This window comes from Etheostoma cragini, chromosome 7 (genome assembly GCF_013103735.1).
Source record: "Etheostoma cragini isolate CJK2018 chromosome 7, CSU_Ecrag_1.0, whole genome shotgun sequence".
NCBI lineage: Eukaryota > Metazoa > Chordata > Actinopteri > Perciformes > Percidae > Etheostoma > Etheostoma cragini.
In genome coordinates this window covers 3,246,619-3,270,100 of record NC_048413.1, presented here as the reverse complement: position 1 = coordinate 3,270,100, position 23,482 = coordinate 3,246,619, and the positions used below count along the sequence as shown (strand labels likewise).

Below are 23,482 nucleotides of genomic sequence, written 5' to 3'. Positions count from 1 at the left end.
GCATTGATGTAGGAAATAGTTCTAGTCCCTGATGTCCACTTTGCTGTGGACACTCTGTAGTAAGGAGGCAGGAGTGGATGCAGAAAGGGGGGGGGGGGGGGGGGGGGGGGGGGGGGGGGGGGGGGGCAGGGTGAGTTTGCATAGGTGTGTGTGTATATGTGTGTGTGTGTGTGTGGAGGGGGGGTAGTTCCTGGGCTGCCAATATTTGTGGACTATTTTACAGCTCGGTGTCGGCTGTCTTGGTGGTGGAGTGGCCGTTGGTGGGAGGAGGAGGCTGGGTCTTGGCCTCCTCCGGGGACTCTCCGTTTACGCTGGGTTTCTCCGGACTTTCTGGAGGGGGGTTGAGGGGGGCCACAGATACAAGAGTGTTCCCCTGGTTTTCCTGATCTGCTGGATAGGCCTCCTCCGCCTGCAAATGCAGCACAAATAAACAGCATGAGACAACATCCTCATGGGACGGCTAGATAGAATAGTCCAACAACACCTGGGTGTCAGTGTACTTGCTTTGAGGAAGAGTGCACAATCATGACACATTATATTAGCTTACATTTTAAAATGACTTCTAAAGTCAGTCACTATCATACTTTATAACTGCTGGTCACTTTTATGTCTATAATGCATTATAATCATGCTTACAATGCGCTATCATGTTGCGTATTGTGTTACCAACAGGTTAAAGCATTAAGCATTAGCATTAAGCTTTGTATCAGTAGAAACACGGTAGTACTATTAAGTCTGGGGAAAAAAAACTCATGTTTTCAATCCGCCCATAGGGGGTTGGACCCAAAGCAAGCCGAGTGTCAGCCATCTTGTAGATAAGCTATAGCTATGTCTTTTCAGCAACAAACCTTTACACCAATTATGTGCATTCAATTGGCCGCCAATGTGTACCACCGGGATACATGGTTACAGATCAGAGAATATGCAGGAAACTTTATTACGGACGGAATACTCAACATACTACGCAAGCTTTGTCTGTTACTGAGACCAGCAACTCAGCCAGCGGTGTCGCTGAAGCCACTAGCCAGGTAAGGGGATGTCAATGGCCGTGTGCGCGCAACGCTAACGCTAGACGGCCACCTATCCTGCTTCCAAATGTCCGATCATTAGACAACAAACTGGACCCCTAGGTGTGGCTTTGGAGTGGACTCTGATTTTATGGCTTTTCTCGGCCTAAAAGGCACCAATTTTGAAAATAATTTCACATTTCCACTGCATAAGTGACCCGATTTAAATATATATTCATCTGTGAAATATCCCTTTAACTGTGCTATGCAGGGATGAAAAAGAGAATCTTATTTGATGTTCAGACACAGTTCTGCCATGCATATGAAGACACACAAGTACACAGATGCAGCCACTAATCCCCACACCCTTTCACTACCATACACACACAAACACATCCTCTAATGTGGTCTCTATTACGTGATCCTGCGAGTAGTACAGAGAAACAGCTGGGGCTGGCTAGTACATGAAACAGTGAGCTCTGCAGATGAAAAAGGCACCAGAGAGCAGGGTGTGGGTATTTGGATAACACAAACTCACTCATTCTCTGCGTATTCCCTCTGATAGCTGGCCAGCAACGTTCCCTAATTAAAAAATTGGCAGCACTGGATTCCAATTGGGAGGAAATGGTGCTGTTGTGATTTCGGATGCAGTAAAAGTTGAAACTCTGCTTGAGAAGAACGGTGGGTAACACTTTACTTGACGTATCTACATAAGAGTCAGACACTGTCATGAACACATGAACACTGTCATGACACAGTCATGATACATTAACCCTAACCCAAACTTGTCACAACAAAATGGAATGACACTTACTGTAAAGAAGCATTATGTCATGAACGTTTATGACTTGTTTGTGTCAGTGTCATGTCACTCTTATGTAGATAACTTCAAGTGTAACCAAACATTGCATAGTGTTACTGAATGGATATGATAAAACACACCTACAAGTCACTGTGTCAAGTCACTTGGATCGTTGTTAAAAAATTAAGAGAAAGAAACATTTCCTACAAACAAGTTAGAATCATTGCAAACCTGTTCAAACAAATGTTATGCAGGATCTGCGGAGGGAAGGCAACATCTATGCAATGATTTTCTATTCATGGGCTCTGTGCTGAAGAGTGAACCACTGAAAGGCAACTCCCGTAGAGACTGCATGACCGTGTAAACCAGAAAGTAGGTAAATAAATAAGGTTTTCATTGGAAACATACATTTATTCAGAAAAATATGCTTACCAGTCTCACTCCCTTGGTGTCGGACCTGCGTTGGCATTTGAGGTAACCTACAATAATTGCAAGGGCGGCAAACAGACCAGTGACCAGGATGCCCCAGAAGACAGAGGAACTTGATGGGGTCTCAGTCTTTGTCACACCCAGCTGCAAACAGGTTAAAGAGATAGGGTTTTGGGAAACAAAAAAATATTTGTGGATTTGAAACCATGCAAAATCAATTGTCTCACATTAAAATGCACAAAAGAAATGAAGGAGTTGCTCACAACTTCAAAAAATTTGAGTAGCTCTAAGAAAACCAAAAGCATTAAAGAGAAAGAAATATAATAAGAAACATACTTTATTTTCTCTCCAAAGTTGCCATAACACATATTCATAATTTTCTGTTAATATAGTAAAGTATGTTGCTGTTTTTTGTATACAGACTGCTAAACAAATTGTATACTATGCTATGATGTATACTATGATGAACATTTGGGGCATACTATATAGAATTAGAATGTTGAGCTGGGTAATATGGAGAAAATCAAAAATCACAATATTTTTGACCAAAATCCATATCCATATTTTGGCAATATTGTAGAGGTTACAATTGCTGCTTTCACAAAACACTTACACAAAGAGATTTTTAATGTATAATCAGCATCTTTTTGGATATATGGCAAATAATAGAACAGTCTGGTAAGTTCAGAAAATGTAATCACTTTACTGTAATGCAGCCTTTTAAACCAGGAAAAGACAGCACTTGTGTCATATCACGATATTACAAAATCCAAAATTGAAGAGGCTGTTTAGTCTCATTTATCAATATCATATTGATATATTGCCCAGAACTAACTGTAGTATGGATTTAAGACACGGGATAAAAGTTCATTTCAGCAGCAGGCGTTGCAGTAAAATAAATCGTGGTTATTTTACCTCCACACCATCATACTCAAGCTGGTAGCATCTAGTAGCCTGACAAGCCGGTTGAGTCTGGGAACTCACCATTGGCAGGGCTAAATCCGAGGGGCGGGATAAACGGTTGTCTTTCATATTCCCTCTGCATGCAATAGGACAGCGCTACAACCAACCAGAGCAACGCTAGCTGATATATTAACACAACTTCATTTTTTAGGAAGGACTTCAGTGCTTAACTCCAAGTCTTTCAAGTAGAAGGGAAATCACGCAGAACTGTCACAACACCACCATCCTTATGTTAAGCCCGCCCACCAACTCTATACACAATGTAATTGGCCTGACCAGAATTTGGTTTTTCCAGCTAGACTGACCCTAGCTGCAAAATACATTTTCTACCGCTAGGGTGCGTCTAGATTTCTAGGCTTAGCATCTCTTACCTTTTCTTTCAAATGTTCACCCTCAAGTGCTCTAGCCAAAGACGCCAACGTAGCTGCAGAGGAAGTGAATATTACAAATATATTGGTACTCATTAATTAGATCTATGTTGTATTTTCTGCAACATATTAGCACATTAATGTATGATAGTCTATATGTACAAGTAATTTTAATTTGAAGGATGCCTTTAATACCCACCATCTTCACTGGCCACAAGCATAGTGTTGCTGTCTTGGAAGATTTTCAGATTGCACTTTTCCTTGGAGCACCAGCCTGCAGGGTTGTCCCTTATAATGCGTTTAGATGTTTCCTATAAGAAAGGATTTCTGTGTCAATGCAGTAGTAATTCACAAAAGCTGTCTAAAAAAACTCAAGAGGATTAACGCAGACTCTAAACTTGGTTTTAACCATTTTCTGCAGTACATTTTATGATATCATGCCCAATAAAAATACTAGCCTAGACTGTATATTGTATTCCACAGTGTATATTTGTGATTTGAGCAAATTAAGCATGAACTTGCAAAAGTCTGAACAAATTTCACATTTTTGGTGTAGCTTCCTACATACTCAAATCTTAGACATTGTATCTCTTTTGGATGATCAGTGGGAACCACAATCTAATGCATGTTCCGGAATTTTCCCCTCTGACCATCAGCGAACGTAGGCCTTTGTGTGAGTCATGGAGACAAAATGCAGTTGGAGAGAAAATTAGCTGACCCCACCTTCTTTATCCCCACCTTAACCCTGAACTATGATATCACCCCATTGCACAACTTTAAGCTGTGCGACTTGGGAACACACATTTGGTTTTCTGTAATGTGATCCAGACAGCTCTCAGTGTTCCCAGAAGACCACTGTGAGCCAACCCTGAATCCTCAGTTAGTTGGGAGTGGGCCCACAGCTGGACTTTGCTGAAACACCCAGAGCTTTGAGGAACCGAGATCTGGAGAAATCTGGAGGGAGGAACTTGAACGGCTAAATCGTGGAATGGAACCCATTCTCTTCTCCATCTGTCTGTGTCACTTGTGACCCATCACAACTTCCTGCACCCGTGGTTGGAGTTCAGATGAGTTACACTTACACTTACACTTACACCCATGCACGCACACAAGCACACTTTGGTATTTAGAGAGGTTTGAAAAAGACCTTTCTTGTTTCCAACTAATTCAGTGCGTCACAGCTTTATTAAATTTGTTCCATTGATACAGGCTGTCCCTTTATCAAGGTCCTTTCTTGCCATTCACTCAATTCTGTTTTTTTCCCTAAACGCATTTTGAATTAATCATCAGCTGGCTAAGGCTTCTGGCACTGTAGTCCATGCTTAGTTCCAGGTTGACTTCTGCAAATGGCCCTGGCTCTGTGGATGACATAGTAACGACCTAGATAGAGGCTAACCTGAGTACCTGACGCCTTGGCTAGGTGCACCTGGACTGGCACACTGTACAATGTAACAATGACTGTTTTTCATGCATCATGTGTTTCTTGCTTTGAGGCACAGTAACAAAAGTGAAAGGTTAAACTGTACTGAGATGGCTCCCACTATGAAACATAACTCACCCGTTCCTGATGTTAAAAAAAACATCTCTATGTGTATTATTAAAGGCTGTAAAAAAACAACAACAACAAAAAACAGAAAAGGAAACCACACCCTTGCTATTCCTCCTCCCTTTTTTCTACACCCAGAGCAAGAGAGGAAACATTAGCCCTCCTCTTCATTTGGCTCCCTCCAAAACACAGTCTCAAGATTTACAACGCCTGAGGAATGTCTGCGAAAAGATCTGCCTTTATCAGGGCTATAGTTCCAACTGTAGCCCTTCAAAACACATTCATCTCTTCCTCTAAGTGAAGCAAACCACTTCCTCTACACGTATGGTGGAGGGGGTCAGATAAGCTTTGGGCAAAAGGAACGTGTCATTAGAAGGTAACTGGGTTCAGTCCTCTACTATCGTTTCACGATGGGCTTAAATGTTGCACGCCAAAATCTCAGCTGTTGTCTTGAATTCCCGCCTGTGACACTTGTCTCTGAGTAATTGCGTTCGCGTTGTTTGTCCTTGTTTGTGGTATGCTTGGTGTGGTCTGTCCATTCTTTGTATGTGCGTCTCCCACTATGTGTCCCATGGCAGTTGGTTTGGGTCGGTCTGCCACACACTTGGCGCTGATCCAATCACCACACCCGAACCTCATCTGCTCGTCAAAAGCGGTACTTTAGGAACAACCAGACATCCACTCCCTGGGTACGTTTTAACAGCTACCAGTACAGCATTCTTAATTTCTTGCCTATGCTTTCAGCCTGCAACTAGTCCATTTCCAGGAATTTCCACTTCCGCGACTGCTCCAGTGCCAAAGGAAATTTCCCAATACCTGTCTTTTTGCCAATGTCCGATTCCTTCCACTTTCTTTGTGTTGGAATTTAAAACTCTGGTGGATATCTGAGGACTATGGTTAACTGCTCCTCAGATCTCTTCAGGGTGAATCCAGACAGCTAGCTGTCCAATCTGGGATTTCATGCACAACTAAAACAATCTTTGAACGTACATGTTCCACCAAAACTAGTTCCTTTCCAAGGATATTTTGCAGCTGCTCTGTGCCAAGCTTGACTATTGTTATCGGTTTAAAGACCTGCCAATAAACCAGAGCATGTTCCTCCCCCATCCCAGAATGCTTTGCTATCCAGACCCTCCATTGCGGTGCTGTGGACGAAGGTTAGTTGATGCAAGACTAGCCTGCAACGGACTATGGATCTCCCTGTCAGTAAAGGATTCTCTGATCTGGGTCATGGAGACCCCGTCGCCTACCGTTCGGATCCAGACCCACACTCAAGTCCACCAGCCAGTAGCTCTCTGTGTAGGGCATTGGGGTCCAGTTTAGTCTTATTATTGATTGTACTGTAGATTCGTATGGATTGGTTGGGGTTTTATTTGTGATGTTACTTGCTGCTCAGATTTTATTAGGTTGGTTTTTATAGATATACAGTATATTCTTTTATCTAGATTTTATTGCATTAGCACTTTATTTGCGAAGGACTGGCATCTTAATGATGGATTATAGGACCTTAACTTCTTTAAATGATGTGATTTATGTATTCCATTTGCTTACTTCCAGTGCTCCACTTAATGCAGATTTCCTTTTGTTGTCTTTTCTGTGTGTCTGATTGCAGATTGCCCCTCTGGGACAATGTCAATAAAGTTGAAAGTTGAAAAACCATGACATGTCATCGGTTATGAACATGAAGGAGTCATGAAGTTTCTGAATGATGTCATTCAGTGTCATTTGATAAATTATGAAACTTTTAATGCAAAGTTAGCATTGTCTGAGATTTTTGTGCAACGACAACTTGACATTAAGCTAGACTAAATGACCCGTCATAAATACGTCATAGCATAGCATAGATATTGACCCAAATATCTATATAAAGCGATAAAAACTAATACTCACACAATCATCTGTTGCCAACTCAACCTTGACAGCATTACTTTCTGGAACGTCCTCTTTTCCAACGCACACCACTTCAGGCTGTGGAGACATGTCACAGAGACAATGGAGGTCAGGAGAAGACAGCACCCTTTACAAATATGCTTGCAACCACTTTATCAAAACAATCTTTCTTGAAAAACAAAAATGGTACATTTTACAAAAATGTATGTGAAATAGTTAAAAGCATAAAAATGGACAGTATTTATTCAAGTTTTATTTCCGACTGATGCCAATACTAACTTCAGATGTTGAAAAGTCCAAAAGTAGAGAAGCCGCAGAAACATGGTACTCACCACCACAGTGTGGGGGACGACATCAGTTGTCACTGCGGCGCTGAGTACATTGTTTTTAATGGTTGCTTGAAATGGATCTGCAGTGTCTGCATTGGTCTTAGCAGATTGTCCAGAAGCGGGAGAATTACTTACATCTTGGGCTGGATGTGCAGGCTTTAGAGTTTGAGTTGGAGCACCTGAAGCTGGAGAACCTGGAGCTGTAGAGCTTACCACTAAGAACACAATCCAGAGGAAATGCTTTTATACGCAGGCACACAGTGGATGTATCAAGTGTTGTCACTTGTTGTGTCACTATGGCATTATAGGCTCTCTTATATGTGTCATTTCCACGCTTCCCATTCAATGTCTGCTGTTTTAGCAATCTACATAGCTTTCATTCAGGTAAAGCCACAGTTGAAAGAGGGTGTACAGTAGACTGTTTGCTTTGCTTGTCAGTGTTCATTGAAGAGTTACAACAAACAAAGGGACAAAAATTGATTCCTGTTAGTGGCAAGCCCACCAAGCGTCTAACTAATCATTGAAATTAGGGCTGCGGTATAAGAAAAATATCTAATTGCTAATTGATTAATTTGACAGATATTGCGATTGCAAAATGATTCACAATATTGGAGGGAATGATGATGTTTGTCTCATTATTCTCTCTTTCATTGAAAAATATATTTTAAAATGTGATTTTTTCCTTTAGTCTGTAGGATACGATGTCTAGGGACGTCTCTGCAGCACCACAATACTTTATTTTAGTGATTTGGATATTGCTAGTAGTTTGATTAAATTGGGATTAATTGTGTAATCCTAGAGGAAAGTGGGGAGCTCCCCGCCGTCTAAAAAGGAGTTAACAGTGAAAGGTAAAACTACACTTTGATGGCTCAAAAATGCCACGGTGAACACTAACGTACTATTAGAAGTTGACATTGAGTGCTATAACCTAAGAAAATGTGAACTCTGGAATAACTTCTCAAAAGTCCTGCTTAACCCGCCGTGACCCCATGATGACATAAGGTTCATTGTGCATTTATCAAGGCTCCTACCTGTATTGAGGGATGAAGTAGTAGATGTGGTTTCATTCTGACACATCACCTCATCTGCAAGAAAAGGAGAGCAAGTAAGACAGAGAGAGAGAGACAGCAACTTAAACACAATGGCCCTCATTTATGAAAGTACAATCTATTAGTACTTTACACGCCAGAAAAGGTCTGCAAAATTGTTTTAGCCTGTGGGGCACAACATTGCGCAGGAAAACAGGGCGCTATAAATGTAGCCTAGTGAAGGAGCCAGATGGCTCTGCGGAAGGCGCTGCATTTGTTAATGTATAACCATTCTTACGCTCTGATTGGTGGGATAAGAACGTTTTATGAATCCCACGTGAAGCCTGTCGTAAGAGGATTTCTGCGCTCATATCTGCGCTGGTTTCTACGCTAGGTTGATTAATGAGGGCCATTGACTTTCATAAGATGAATCAATGCACTTTGATACTTTGATGGCTGGTTTAACATCATTATCCATCTAAGATAAGCAGAAACAGATTGCATGATGAATATAACAGGACAGTTTAGCCTTTGCTACATTTATTTAATCTTGTAGTGCCAGTCTGACACATTGTGGACTCACCATCAGACAAAATTGAAACATCTGTGGCTTTGGAAATGTCAAAAAATGAGGAAGAAAACGTAAAAATCGGAAAATTTTTAGGCAAAACCTGGAGTAAGTAGTCTATATTTCTGGGATTTTTCTGTGTGTTGAGTAGAGTTGTAACGATATTGAAAATAAAACCGGAAATCGCAAACCGGTGTTGTGGTGAAAGGAGGCAGAGTTCTCCTTCTCGTCCAGATCCAACGCTACCCCATCTTTAACTTACTAGTAGTCCTTTTGGTGCCTTATTCCTTTTGTCTGGGAAATTTAGTGGCTAAAAGCAAAGAGGGGGAACCGGTAATGCTAATGGAGGTGTAACGTTAAACTGCCGTTAGCGTCCTTAGCACCGGAGTTAAGTGCTGACCGGGATGGTTGCTAGCTGGCTGGGGGCTGACTGTGGATGTGTCCTCTGGGATGTAATGATAGTGGATGGTTGCTAGCTGGCTGGGGGCTGACTGTGGATGTGTCCTCTGGGATGTAATGATAGTGGATGGTTGCTAGCTGGCTGAGGGCTGACTGTGGCTGTGTCCCTGGGGCTTTAATGATAATATATGGCTGCTAGCTGGCTGGGAGCTGACTGTGGATGTATCCCCGGGGCTGCAATGATAGTGGATGGTTGCTAGCTGGCTGGGGGCTGACTGTGGATGTGTCCCCAGGGCTTTAATGATGGTGGATGGTTGAAATCAGTCAATATCAATAAATAAGATATCTGTTGTATTACTGTGTTGCAAACTACGCCAAACCGTAACCTGGTCTATGCCCTAACCCTGATGGGACATTTTGGGAGATCCAGTTTAGGAAGGGGCCTCTCTCTGTTGTAGTGAATGCATTTGTACCATAAAAGGAAGGACATAGGAATGTTAAGTAAAGTAGAACAGCATTTCCCAAGTTCATGAAAGGGACATTTGATGTAATTGAAAAAAGGGCTTCCTTAGGTTGAATTACCTTTTGACGTCTAAAGTCCAATGTTAGATTAATACATGTAAAGATCCTTAACAACATGTTGATTTATATGTACAGATAACTGCAAAGTCTCTCTTTGGAACTATCAACCACTGATTATTTTACTTATTTTTTGTTTTTTATTTAGTCTTTTGTAGGTTTTAGAGCTATGAATTGAATTCAACTTTTTCTCATCTTCTTGGTTCTGCAAATTCTGTTCCCTTGTTTTATTTTATGTTACATTATTTGACTTTACCTTTGCCTTGGAACCTGCACACTTGATTGTGTTGTGTTGTTGTGATCTTTAAGGCATACTGATCCTGCCTTCCATGCTCTACCTGTGAAGCACTCTGGGTCAACTGTTGTTTGTATAAATGTGCTACACAAATAAAATGACTAGCGATCTTGATAATGTAGAGGAAAACATGAATGAACATCAATCAGGAATCACGCTGCCAATCAAAACAAGAGAACTGACTTTGGGGTGTAAATCGGAGGCAAACAAGGACAGCATTGAAATCCAAGTCATCCTGCAACATCATTTCTTAACACTCCCATCCGCATGGAAGGAAACCAATGTGTAAACAGTTTCACATGTAACCAAAACTATGCTGCAATCAGAGGAAAAAATGTGTTTGGTGCACCACTACAGCTATTTAGTTAATCACCAGATACATCTAAAATGAGGTGAATTGTGTGATGCTTTGTGTGTGTTTAAAATCCCATAAACATGACCAAATTTAACACACTCTGGAACAAAATCTAAGTTCCTTGTGGGAATGTTTGCAACCCAAATATTACATAACATGTCATTCAGCTGATGCTTTTAGCCAAAGCGACTTACAGTTGCTATATATCAGAGGTAGCACACCTATGGAGCAACTAGGGTTTCAGTGTCTAGCTTAGGGACACATTGGCGGATGTATCGCAATGAGAATCGAACCCAGGTCTCCCACACTAAAGGCTTGTGTCATATCTACTGCACCATCACCACCTCCTTAAAAGATAATGTTACATCATTTTTTTCCACAGCTGGCGAGTGACCACCATGATAGTATGTGTACAGCACTGTGGACGGTACAACGTAATATATACAGTAGCTCCCTCCTTTAGAGTGTTTTATCGTGACAGTGGCGTCAACTGGCTAAACACTGTCCAAATCTTGTCACGTGCTCCATTTTAACTGGTGTAAGTGGGCATAAATGTTAAACTACTGTTTAACTGAAAAGTAAAAGAGCAACGTGGGACAAAAATGTTCAGCCTCCACAGCCGTAAATCCACCTAGTACCTCAGTTTATGCCTCTTAAGTAAGATATTATTTTGCAAAAAATGACCTTTCGGAATGTTTTTAAAGTTCAGTTAAGAGTCAGCTGGAAACAGCATGATCATTTATGTTTTATGATGAAAGTATTTTATTGCCACATACGTATAGAAGATTTCGTTCCCTGCATTTAGCCCATCCCTCAAAGGAGGGGTGGGCAGCCATTTACAGCACCCGGGGACCAACTTCAGATCTGACCCAGTGCCTCAATTAAGGTAGTTAGCTAGTACCGGTAGCTAATTACTACAGCATGAAAATATGGGGAGAAAATACAAACTCCACACAGGCTCGGAACAACCTGGATTTAAACCAAGAACCTTCTTGCTATGAAGCCACAGTGCTAACCATTGGGCCACCATGCTGCTGACATACAGATATATAAATCAAAGAAATGCTCATAAGACACACACACCCATATATACTCCCTTTAAACTGTCACATGCTTAAAACACTCCACCACTGTGGACACAAGCATTGGACAGCTGTGTAAGAAATCTCACTGTGGTTCCAGCCAGGCCCTTCAGCATCAGTATGAAGCCTTAGGACCTCCAGTCTCAACACAAACACAGAGAAACATACATAACACTCCTGCTACATAAACACAATCTTGCAGTCTCGCCAGAGAGTTTTTAATGGGCTCAGAGAGCATAAGGCCAAGGCTGCAGACAATGTAACCTCTGGGTTCAATACTGATCTTCACTACTGGGCTTCATCAAGTGGAGATCCTGCCCTGGCTGTCTTCCTTAAAGCTTTCCGTGTGGGTGTTCCAGTCTTTGACGTGGTGTGTGGTGTGTAGCCATGCCAGATGTAAAGAACTAAATCATAGGCTTAAAGAGAGGATACGATAAGTGCCAATGATGCTGAGTGACATTTCAAATGCTGCATTTCTTTTGCATTTCTTTTGAAGGCAGCACAAAGGCAGATTTTTCACCCGCAAATGACAAATGTAATTTGGTGGATGATTTATGTTACACCCGTGATTCCCAACCAGGGGTATGTGAACGACCCCTGGGGGTACTTCTGTAGTTGCCAAGGGGTATGTAAAAAAGTTGGAGAGTAGCTAATAAAAAAAAAAAATACAGTATATACTATATATACAGTATATATCCACATTTCAACATTAGGTCAACTGGGACATCTGAATACTACGTTTTGTTATGTAAGGGCTGTGACACACCAACCCGATAATCAGCCGTCAGCCTTCATTTTGGCCGACTTGAAATGCTCAGTCGGAAAGCGGGCACTGCCCGCAGTCAGACTCAAATGAGTGCTAACCTGGAAACGAGGAACAGGATGAGCGCAGCTAGAGTCTCTCAAAATCGGACGAAAATCTTTTAAACGGACCTTTGTCGATCTGAAATGAAGACAGACTCAGCATTTGCAAGGCCTACTTCTCGCTTAAAATGTTTTCCAAAACACATTTTGGTGAACTGTTTTAGTGGGGTTTTGGGGTGTTATTTTGTGTCTCTGTGTCACACACATACAAACTTGGAGAAAAAAAACCTATCCATGCTGTTTTGAGTGAGATACAAGTTTCTGAAGGTCCTCTGCCTTCAGTCTCCGGGTGAGCTGTTCAACATCTGGACGGCTTTCTACGTCAGCAATGTGCAGTACAGCTAAAACATGGTGTTTCTCGAAAATGAAACCATGTAAACCTATTCTGGTACAACCTCAAAATACAAGTATGAACCTGAAAATGAGCATAATTTTGCTGCTTTAACAGTTCAAAGGAGTTAGCATTTGGGAAACGGTCAAAATAGTTGGCTAAAAATAATTTTAATGGATGAATGGTTGACACGATGAACTGTTGGCACCTTAGGGTTCACTCCAAGTACCAGTAGCCTAGTAGGCTAGTATTGGTATGACTGCTAACCAAACTGACTTGATGAACATTATGGAAAAAAACTCAAACAACGTCCACTTTTAAATCATTTATACAGGAGTTTTACATTTGGAACATACAAGAGGAATGAACGACAGGGTACATGCGCTCATCTGACAGCGCTGTGTGGGCACTTCAGACAGGTTGGGAACTACTGGACTAAAGCACCATGCATTACATATTTAGCATACAAAGCCCCTGGCAAGTTTCCTGCCCCGCCTATGAAGATTTACAACAACTGTTACTGCCAACATGCTGCCTGGAACGTGTTGCTGGTCTTTCCCAACTGTACTTCACGTACTTCTATTTTCCGATTAAACACCAAGGGAACACAAGCAGCTCCTAAAAAAATATTAGCTATGAGGTGCATGAATTAAGTACGCTTAATCCTTTGGAAGATTGTCAAGACTTTTCACAACTGACTGTATTGAATTATAAATGGAGAAATGGATTAAAAAGCAGTCATTACTGAGTTGACAAAGCATGTGTTTGAACATCATCACGTACTGCTGGACTTCCAGGATCTAGTCTACGCTCAAAATCATGAGCCTTGTAAATCATGTTTCAAGGTTGAGGTAGACTCAAACTCATCAAAAATGTTGTGGAGCACTTAATGCAAACATTAGGAACAGATGATGAGCTAAATGCAGATGTGAGTGTTGAGGGGTTTATGTGTCAGGGGATGGACTATGTACGTCCTAGGCCTTCCAACTATAGAGGACTCAGATGAGAGCGATGATAATGTCTCATCGTCACTTGCTATAATGGAGTTGTTTTCAAAGCAGGATCCTGTGTTTTTTACGTTTGGTTCTGTTTCCTGTCAGACACCCTCCTTTCAACTCTCCTCCCTGGGGGAAAGCTTCCCAACTCCCCCTTATAGTCTAACAGACACAGTGGCATAAGTCCATAATGACTAACCTAGTCACACAGAATAACTGTGTGTAGACTTCCCTCTATCCCTCATGCTGATACTATCATGATAATTCAATATTAATCAGTTAGAAGAGTTTTTTTTGTAATCCATGGGGTTAATGTTTACATTACCACATCCATGAGACAGACAGACAGACAGACAGACAGACAGAGACAGAGGGAAACAAAGACAGTCAGGGAGAGAAACGGACAGACAGAGAGAGACACAAACAGACAGACAGACAAAGACAGAGAGAAACAGAAGGACAGAGAGACAGACAGAGACCGAGAGAGAGACAGGCAGAGACAGAGAGAGACACAGAAACACAGACAGACAGAGACAGAGGGAAACAAAGACAGACAGAGAGAGACACAGACAAACAGACAGAGACAGAGAGAAACAGACAGACAGAGAGACAGACAGAGACCGAGAGAGAGACAGACAGAGACAGAGATAGACACAGAAAGACAGACAGAGACAGAGGTAAACAAAGACAGACAGAGAGAGACGGACAGACAGAGAGAGACACAGACAGACAGACAGAGACAGAGAGACAGAAAGAGACCGAGAGAGAGACAGACAGAGAGAGAGAGACATAGACAGACAGAGAGAAACAGACAGACAGAGACAGAAACAGAGAGAGAGAGACAGAGAGAGGCACAGACAGACAGAGAGAGACAGAGAGAGACAGAGAGAGACACAGACAGACAGACAAGCAGACAGACAGAGACAGACACAGACACAAACACACATACATACACACACACACACACACACACGCACACCAAATACTTTAACTTTAGATCAGCTGATCCCAGTGTGTTCATTTTAAATTCTAGTTTTTGGTCCAATCCTGCAGCTCCTTCACCCTTGGCGCGCTGTTGCTCAGTAGTTGCTTTCCTTTCACATGTCCCTGCCTCACTCATCTGTCACAGCCTTGTCCATTCTCTCCCTGACGTGCTGCTGCCATTGTGACTGCCATTCCAGAGCTCAGCTTTAGGGTGGGGAAGAGAGAGAGAGTGGGGGGATTGCAGCAGAAGAAACAAGCACAGTCACACCTGATTAAACAGGGGCAGTCAGTGTGTGAGCAGGGGACAGCTGCTGCAGAAAGACTCCTTAGGGGGCTCTTCCCCTCCCTGCATATGTGCTGTCCTGTCAGAGAGCTGAGAAGTGTCTGACATCATGGGCAATGGGGGCTCTAAATCCTGCATTTGACCTCCACCCAGACCACAGAGACAACACCTTGGCTGTCATAATGTAGCACACCCTCCTGTCCTCACTTATCCATGTCCTTGGCTTCTAGATGTCCACTGAAGTGGTCTGAACTGCTATGGTTTAAACTCATCTGGCCAAAGGACTACAGTTGAAAATTAGCCAGCTGGCTAACACCAACAGAAATGCTGATCAATGTGTTGTGTCCTTTTGTAAAATAAAGTCCCCTCACGCCTTTCTTTTTATTCCCTAAAAGGAGAAATGCCACTACAGCTTAACTCAGAAATTCTTTCAGTCTCACAGATCCTCAAGGGCATTCTGGGACTAAGAAATGCTGAGGGAGGTTGGACACATTTGTTGCCAACCAAGATTGAGAAATGTGACTTAGACTAATTATTTGTCTTTACAGTGGAAGCAAATCCTCACATTTGAAGAGGCGGAACCACTTCATACTTCGCATTTTTTCTTTTTATTAACTAACAGCAGGGCTGCTCCATTATTTTGGTCAATATTGAAATCACGATAATTTAACACTTGTTGACTTTTGAAAAGACGTTGCAATTATTGTACTAAAAAAAAAAACTGTGAAACAGGTCAACCAATCAACAGATGAAACACCTACAACTGTGACGTTTCCCATAATACTTTTCCAGTTTGAAATTTTCTTTTTCATAATTCAGAATAATGTGCAAAACCTAATGTGCAAAATAATTGTTGTTCTCAATTACTCCGTTTTTGTGATCATTAGTAGCCAAAATGGGAATTGTTATTAAAATTGAATGAATTGCACAGCCCTATCAAACGGATTAATCAACAAATTGTTTCAGCACTAGATGAGAGACTATCTTCAGTCTGCCTATAGGCTAGAATAAGAGCTTCTGCAATCATATGGAAACTATCCTCTACGTCAGTGGTTCCCAAACCTTTTCAGATGAAGACCCAAAGGAGAAATTTGGTGTCTCCCCGAGACCCAAATTTACAAAAAATACACCATGAATCATTGTAACATCTACATTTTTAAACTGTGCACAAAAGACGGAACAATCCATGAATTTAAATGTACATGAAGTATAGTTAGTCCATTATAAAATTAAAAAAATGTCTGTCTGTCTGTCTCTGTCTCATCAACCCTCAGTACCAACACCAACATTTTTTTTAAATAATGCTGACTTGAATTTAATGAGATGTTTGTGGCTGGTTGAAGATATCAACCAGCTGATCTAGTCCAGGTTCCGTTTTTTAAAGTGCCATTCTGAGGTCATGCTGAGCATTTAGTCTGTTTCAGTATTTGCTTTTCAGGGACGCTAGAGTCGAAAAGCCAGATTCACACAAGTATGTGTTGCCAAATGTAATCAACACCTCCTAATGCTTTGTTAGCTAGGAGAACTCCACCTGCTGGAGATGAGACATCCAAAACTGTACCAGGGTGGTGGTCTCCAACAGCATCTTCCTGGCCCTGCTTACCTGCAGTGGGCCCAGAACCTCTAACTCTGTCTGACTCAGGCCGAGCTCTAGTGATGGCCCAGCTAACCCTAACCCTAAAAATCCCAAACCGCATCTGAGCCAAACAGGCCAGTGTAGAAGAAAAGAACGCTCAATCACATAAGATTTATGTGCATTTTACTCGTCCAATTGGCGACCCGATAAAACCATTTTGGGTCCCTGACCCTAAGTTTGGGAAACATTGTTCTAGGTAATGATGTGATGTCATAGTAAGCCACAAATGTTACATCGTCTAACTTCTCTGGCTGTCTGAACAAAGGAGTATACCACTAAGTGTAGCCATAAAAACACAGTCGGCTTCACTCCTACTTGCCACTACAGTGACAAACAGAAAGAAAATACCTCCAGGGAATACTCAGGCACTCAGGCCCCTGAACGTGAGAAGTATTTTTGTTTCTGCAGAGTGGTATGGGTTGACTTTTCAACCCTGCCCACGCCCCTGGTGCTTTTAAACAAAACACATGATAGTTTTGAAAAATTGTGAAGGAATTGACAACTGGTTAGGAATGTTATCCGTGCTGATCCTAGGACAGGATGTGGCTGTCAAAGCACACAGCATGCACTGACCTCTTCCAGAGGTGAGCATACTGGGGGTTACAGACTACACTCTGGAAAACAGAGACTCTCCTGGAGTGGGATTACATGCGCACTAGTCTCCCTCTGCCAGACCTTCCTCCACAGAGCTGCGCAGGAAGCATTTTTATGGATTGGAGATAAAACGTGCTATGGTTTATTGGCATTTCTTCAAACCAATCACAATCGTCTTGGGCGGTGCTAAGCGCAGACAGTTGTGTGAAATAGCTTCGGGAAGGAAGTTGTTTTGGTGGAACGTGTACAGGTAAGTTGTTGTGCAGCAGAAAACCTAGATTGGACAGATCTATTGTAATTTCCCATAGCGGGACTAATAAAGTATACATTATTATTACATTAGATGACTGTCTGGATTCTGCAAGTCAATTTAATTTTATTTCTATAGCGCCAAACAGCAATTCACAAAAGAGCAGGTTTAGACCGCACTCTGTTACAGAAACCCAACAATTCCCACCAAGCGCAGGCACTAGGCAACGGAGGCAAGGAAAAACTTCCTTGCAGAGATCTGAAGAGCCGTTAACCATAGTCCTCACAAATCCATAAAATGCCAACAAAAAGAAAGCAGATTTTCCAACTGCAACGGATTAATCCAGGAAGTGGAAGGCTGTGGTGTGTGTAGTGTGTATGTAACACACTAACATTCATCACGGAGGGAACAGCACAGCGGCTGTCTCCTTCACTACGGTGGCTGGTTGTGATCATTTACTCAAAATGTTACTCTAAAAGGCCGTCAGTAGATTATTTGGCTCCTTAGGGGCTAAAAAGTGCAGACTCAAGCGCGGGTTCTGCTCGAGACATAATAAGACTCCATAACAAGAATCGGTATCGTAAATGAAAATCAGAAATGACAAAAGCGTCACGTGGGTGTGGCCTCTCCCGAATTTCAAAGTCGACCATAATGGCGTCTCGTTCGGAAATATGATCTCGTGTTTTACGAGAAATAGCTTCTGAAAACATTTTAAGTTAGGATTTTTTTACATCTGTCTTAATGGTGTCTGCAAAAATACTTCTTTCATGGCCGGCTGTTGCTCAGTGGTAGAGTGGTTGTCTGCCAATCGGAAGGTTGGGGGTTCAATCCCTGGACCTGCCATCCCATGTCGAAGTGTCCTTGGACAAGACACTGAACCCCAAGCTGTGTGAGTGTTTATCTGATGAGCAGGTGGCACCTTGTATGGCAGCCTTGGCCACAGTGTAAGAATGTGTGTGAATGGTGAATGTATGATGTAAAAGCGCTTTGAGTATTCGTTAAGACTAGAAAAGCGCTATATAAATGCAGCACATTTACATTTCAGATCGACAATGGTCAGTTTAAAAGATTTTTGACAGATTTTGAGAGGCGTTCGTCACGCTCATCCCGCTCGTCGTGTTTTAACGCAAGTGCACTTCGCTCCACGAATCAGATTGGTCATTGAGTCCTACTGCCCGTCTGCCGATTCAACAAGTCAAATAATCGTCCCTAATGACGATGGCATTGAACACACCACATCACGTTCGTCTTTCCTGCATGTGATACTGGTTTGCTGAAAGCAAAGGCAGAAAAAACCCTTCAGAAGGATTAAAAGGCAACATTACTATTGATGGCAGCTACTGACCATTCTTTTTAAATTACTCATTAAAATAGTTTCAGCAGGGAAGTTAAACTTAAAACCTGTGTCCAAAACAGTTCATCCGTTTTGTTAGAAACTAGAAACACCAGCTGCTCTCTACTTTGTCTCAGCAGATGTCCATGGACCCGTTCCAGCTGCTGTTTTTACATGAGCCTGTGTGGGGAGAGGTTGTAAAAAGATATCGAAACCTATGGCCCGAAACAATGTGGCTCCAAAGTGAGTGAGGCTAAGGGGCTAAAGTAGGAGAGGGAGATTGAGAAATCATAGCAATAATGTTATAGCCTTCCAGATTTGACTAAACAGAAACATGCATAATGTACAAACATCAGATAATTCAATTGACAAGTGGATGGAAACCTTCAGTCTTGGGATTTCAATTAGGTAGTATAAAGCGTGGCAGGCCTTTTACTGAACATTAATTACCAGGGGCGATTATTCTGGCAGTCAAAAGGCCTCAGCCAAGGCTCATTAAGTGCTTTTACTGCCCAGGGTGTGTTATACGTGCCCATTGCTTTCCCCCGGTGCTTCATACCTTGGATCCGTCAGTGTGAAGAGAATCACTGAGCTGTTGCTGACTTTTTAGCTATTACCAATGAAAACCCAGGGATGACACAAGAAGCAGAGAGTGCTTCCAAGCTCTTTGCTTTTGGAATTGACACTATAATCTCAGGGGCCGCTCGTTAGCTCTGCAGACAGGCGATTTAGATCCGAGCGCCGTGGTGATATCTGGAGTTTCTCTATCGGCCTTGTCCTGCCAAAATTCTCTGGGGCTGAACATGAGGGCGGAACAGAAAGAGAGGGCAATCCCCCTCCTTTATGCTGGTAAAAACCAACAGCTGTAAAATTGCAGCAGGGTGCCAGGGAACAATAAGCTCACCAGAGCTTACCAGCAGTAATTGGAAAAGGAAGAGTTGAATGCTAGCACGGCATCTGCTTTTCATTAAGTCTGTTTCACTAGGTAAATATTGTTGCTGGATGATCTACTTCCCCGAGTTAACCCTCCCCACCCCAACACCCCAAATGTCCTCCCGTTGTTACGGTGATCGCCTGGTGGCGGCTTGCAGAGGATAAAGAAGCATAAAGAACGGACACTGGTGACAGGCAGTTTGTTAGAATTTTTGAACGGTTTAAGCTGGAGCCTGACCTGGCTCTCTCACATGGAGAAATCACTGAAGCAAATTGGCAGTTGGAAACAACACAGGCTCCAGGTTTAATTACTGCGAGCTCACGTGGCTCCTCAGCCATAACTTTGGGCCCAAGTGGACACACACCCTAAACTGACATCAGACCGTTATCTGCCAAGGCTTATGTAAAGAAAAAGACCCACACCCTCCAGCAGATGACGTGACTCAGACCTCATCACAACGTGGGACTGAAAGAATGCAGGTCAACAACCGAGGGCCATGAGAAAGAGAGTGGCAACATTCTGCCCAAGTTTACATTGGCAGGGCAAAGCTGCTATCTGAGGAACAAAGTCTTGTACACATCTGTGCAGAAAGACATGGACGCTGTCTTCTCCTCTCTGGAAAGCATGTGCTTTCCTCTTTTTAAAGGTTTGGATCTGGACATGTTATCTTACATTTAAAAATTCTACAGTATGCAGTGGTGGAAGAAGTGTTCAGATCATTTACTTAGGTAAAAATACAACACTGCCAAAATACCCTGTTCCAAGTAGAAAAAAAAGTAAAAGTCCTGCATTGAAGCTGCTAGTTAAGTAAGATGAGAGTATCATTAGGAAAATGCACTTAAAGTATTGAATGTAAAAGTACTCAATTAAGATAAACCCTCACATTTTAGGAACTGGAAACAAATAAAATAGTTCTGGACATCAACTAAGTGTTTAATGGTCTACTTATTTCAGCTAGGCCGTTCTATTACATTTATAATTAAACATGGTATTTTATAGGTTTTTGTACTAGCAACTAAAGCTGGCAGATTAATGTAGTGGAGTAAAAACTACAATGTTTCTCTTTGAAATGTACTGGAGTAGAAGTAGAAAGAGGCACCAAGCAAAGTACAAGTAACTCAAACTTGTACTTAAGTAGTGTATTTGAGCTAATCTACTTAGTTACATTTGCACCACTGGCAGTATCTGAGTCTCTGTGTAGCTCTCTTCCTCTGAAAAGCCACTTTCAAAGCCACTTTCAAGTGTGTGTGATACAAAGGATTTCCACTGAGCATTGACGGCTTTGCGCATATTCACACAAGAACGCATGAACGCCAAATTTGGAATGTCCCAACCACGAGTGAATATCTTGCTTTCTATCAGCAATTGTCACAGCTCATCCAGCGCTGCCTGAGGCCCTGACTTTGCAACAGCAACATCATTGTAGATGCTCAGCTGCAATGAGAACGACGCAATGTGTTCTCCTTTCTCCACAGTACATTTGAAGTTTGAGGTTTTTCCCCAAAATCTTGAGAGAGCGTCCGCTCACAATATATTCCAGGAGGCGTTGAATGACATCATCCAACACAGCACTCCATGCCCATTTCGGCGCTACATATTTGCACGTCTGCATAACCACTGAATGACAGCCATGGGAAGTGGGAGCAGTAACTAGACCTGTTTGTTGGAGTGTTGGTGATTGGCCATCTGATGCAAGACAAGGATGTTAGCTCTGATTAGCAAAGTTAAAACACATTCACTTATCAAGTGCATCAAAGGCTCTCATCCCGTCTCTCTGGCATCCCGCCCTCCATCCACTCATCCTTTTCCTTCTGTGTTCCCAAATCAGTGTTTCAAAACTACAATTCCAAACTAAGATGTTTTTCCGGCTAGAAAATGTTATGAACTGAGTCTTAGATGAGCACAAGATGAGCACAAGCATGCCAGTACAACATAAGTTGTGCCAAGCTAATGTCGTGATGCCACTAGGTGGTGCACGATATATGCACTCAATATAGTTATCGCGATATCCCGTTATGCAACAGTATATTGAAAGTGTTGCGACAAGTGTGTCCCGTCCGTTGGCTGCCAGGCTTACAATAATTTCTTGCACATGTTGGTACATGCCAGGGCACGGGTCCACTAAGTGACAAACCTCATGGAGCGTACCACGTGTGTGCATTTTCTGACTGAGTGACGGTGTAAGTGAAGAAATAGATAGGGACAACAAAACGGAACAAATCAGAGAAGAGAGAAAAATTGTGTCCTGTTCTTTTTGCATATTTTATACTTCATGTCTTCGGCTGTCCAGTCAAAAATGAAGGCTGAAAATGCCCCAAAAATATTAAAAAACATTATAGTGTGCAACCCTAGATGCCAAATTGCCTTTGGCCCAGTCTGAGGCTTGAAAATGTACTTTTATTGCTCCATAGGCAACACCTCTAAATCCATAACTATAACTACAAAAATGAACATGTCGGTGGATGAGTGGTAAGTCCAAGGCCTTTGCGAAGTGAGTTTGCTGGTTTCTAAACACGAGACAGAGAGATAGGTTGATGGTCAGCCTCTTCTCTGGCTACATTTACACTCTGTTGTTAGGTTTAAGCCAGAGTTTCAGATCCTCTGAACCCTCTGTTCTGTAGAGCAAGCAGGACAGGCCGAGGATCAGCTGCCACACCCTTCTGTGGTTAATGACATCACTGCAACTAAATCGGATGTGGCATCGATTTAACCTCCCGATACACAACGATTCTCCACTGAGAACAAGACACAACAAGAGCTGAGCAGATGGAACGCCGCTGTATAATCTGAGTACATACTTAACAATGAGTCCTTTTGATGTCGATCAAGAAAGCCCAAATGGAGCGAAAAACATTAAAATGTCTTTGGATGACTAATGACGCCATTGGGGGCTAGACCTCTGACCCATATGGCTGCAGCCACATGGTCCCATACTGTAAAAAAAAGCTAATGAGGAGGCAGATCAGTCTCTTTTGACTCGGTTGATTGTTTCGAATGTTCAAACAAAACACAACAGAAATAGCCACAACCATGATCGACACAGAACAGAACAGAATAGAATAGAACTGGTGGGATGATCGTAGTAAAAGCAATAAACCATTGCATGTTTTGAAGCATGAGTTTTTCCGTATCTCTGTTTTTTTTTGGAGCCGTGCCTCTGGAAATTCGCACCAAAATGCCAGTTGGACACACGTGTCCACAATGTAGCAGGTCTGTGTGATCGGAGGGACTGCTGTTGGATGTGGTGAAGGACAGAGGATGGGTCAGCAGACTTCAGACAACACCCTGGTGATATTCTTAAAAGTAGGAATCAGAAGCGGCCTGCTAAAACCTAAAACAGATGCAAGAGGTTTGTGCCATACCAACTGTTAATCACCATCACTAACAACATTAAAACAACATCCTAATTATAGAGATTGAACGATAGCTGAATGGCTGTTTTCCAATTAACAGAAACAAACATAAAGTACATGCTTGGTTGCAAGTTGTGTCTAAATCGTCGACCCCGTATTGTGGCTTTAAATTCTTGATGGGGTGGGTCAACAGTTATTAGATTTCCATGTAAATGTAATTACCAGCTGTTAAGCTTCTGAGACAGACAGTATGCAGTGTGCCGTTTTTTACTATGCAAACTATGA

The 23,482-nt window shown here is 42.2% G+C and overlaps 1 protein-coding gene and 1 long non-coding RNA gene across 2 annotated transcripts in view; one reads left to right on the top strand and one right to left on the bottom strand.

Annotated features, from left to right (window-relative positions):
* Positions 1–179: 179 nt before the first annotated feature.
* si:dkey-261h17.1 overlaps positions 180–23,482 on the bottom strand; it is a 24,246-nt gene continuing 943 nt past the window's right edge. The window contains exons 2-8 of the mRNA XM_034875750.1: positions 8,366–8,419; positions 7,338–7,549; positions 7,006–7,083; positions 3,769–3,880; positions 3,573–3,625; positions 2,242–2,382; positions 180–409 (exon numbers count right to left, since the gene is read on the bottom strand). Coding sequence (XP_034731641.1) covers positions 218–409; positions 2,242–2,382; positions 3,573–3,625; positions 3,769–3,880; positions 7,006–7,083; positions 7,338–7,549; positions 8,366–8,419 — 842 coding nt within the window. The 3' untranslated portion in view covers positions 180–217. The remainder of the gene's footprint in view (positions 410–2,241; positions 2,383–3,572; positions 3,626–3,768; positions 3,881–7,005; positions 7,084–7,337; positions 7,550–8,365; positions 8,420–23,482) is intronic.
* The window catches only part of LOC117947133, a 19,101-nt gene continuing 6,907 nt past the window's right edge, over positions 11,289–23,482 (top strand). The window contains exons 1-2 of the long non-coding RNA XR_004657162.1: positions 11,289–11,301; positions 11,453–11,455. This is a non-coding gene — a long non-coding RNA (uncharacterized LOC117947133). The remainder of the gene's footprint in view (positions 11,302–11,452; positions 11,456–23,482) is intronic.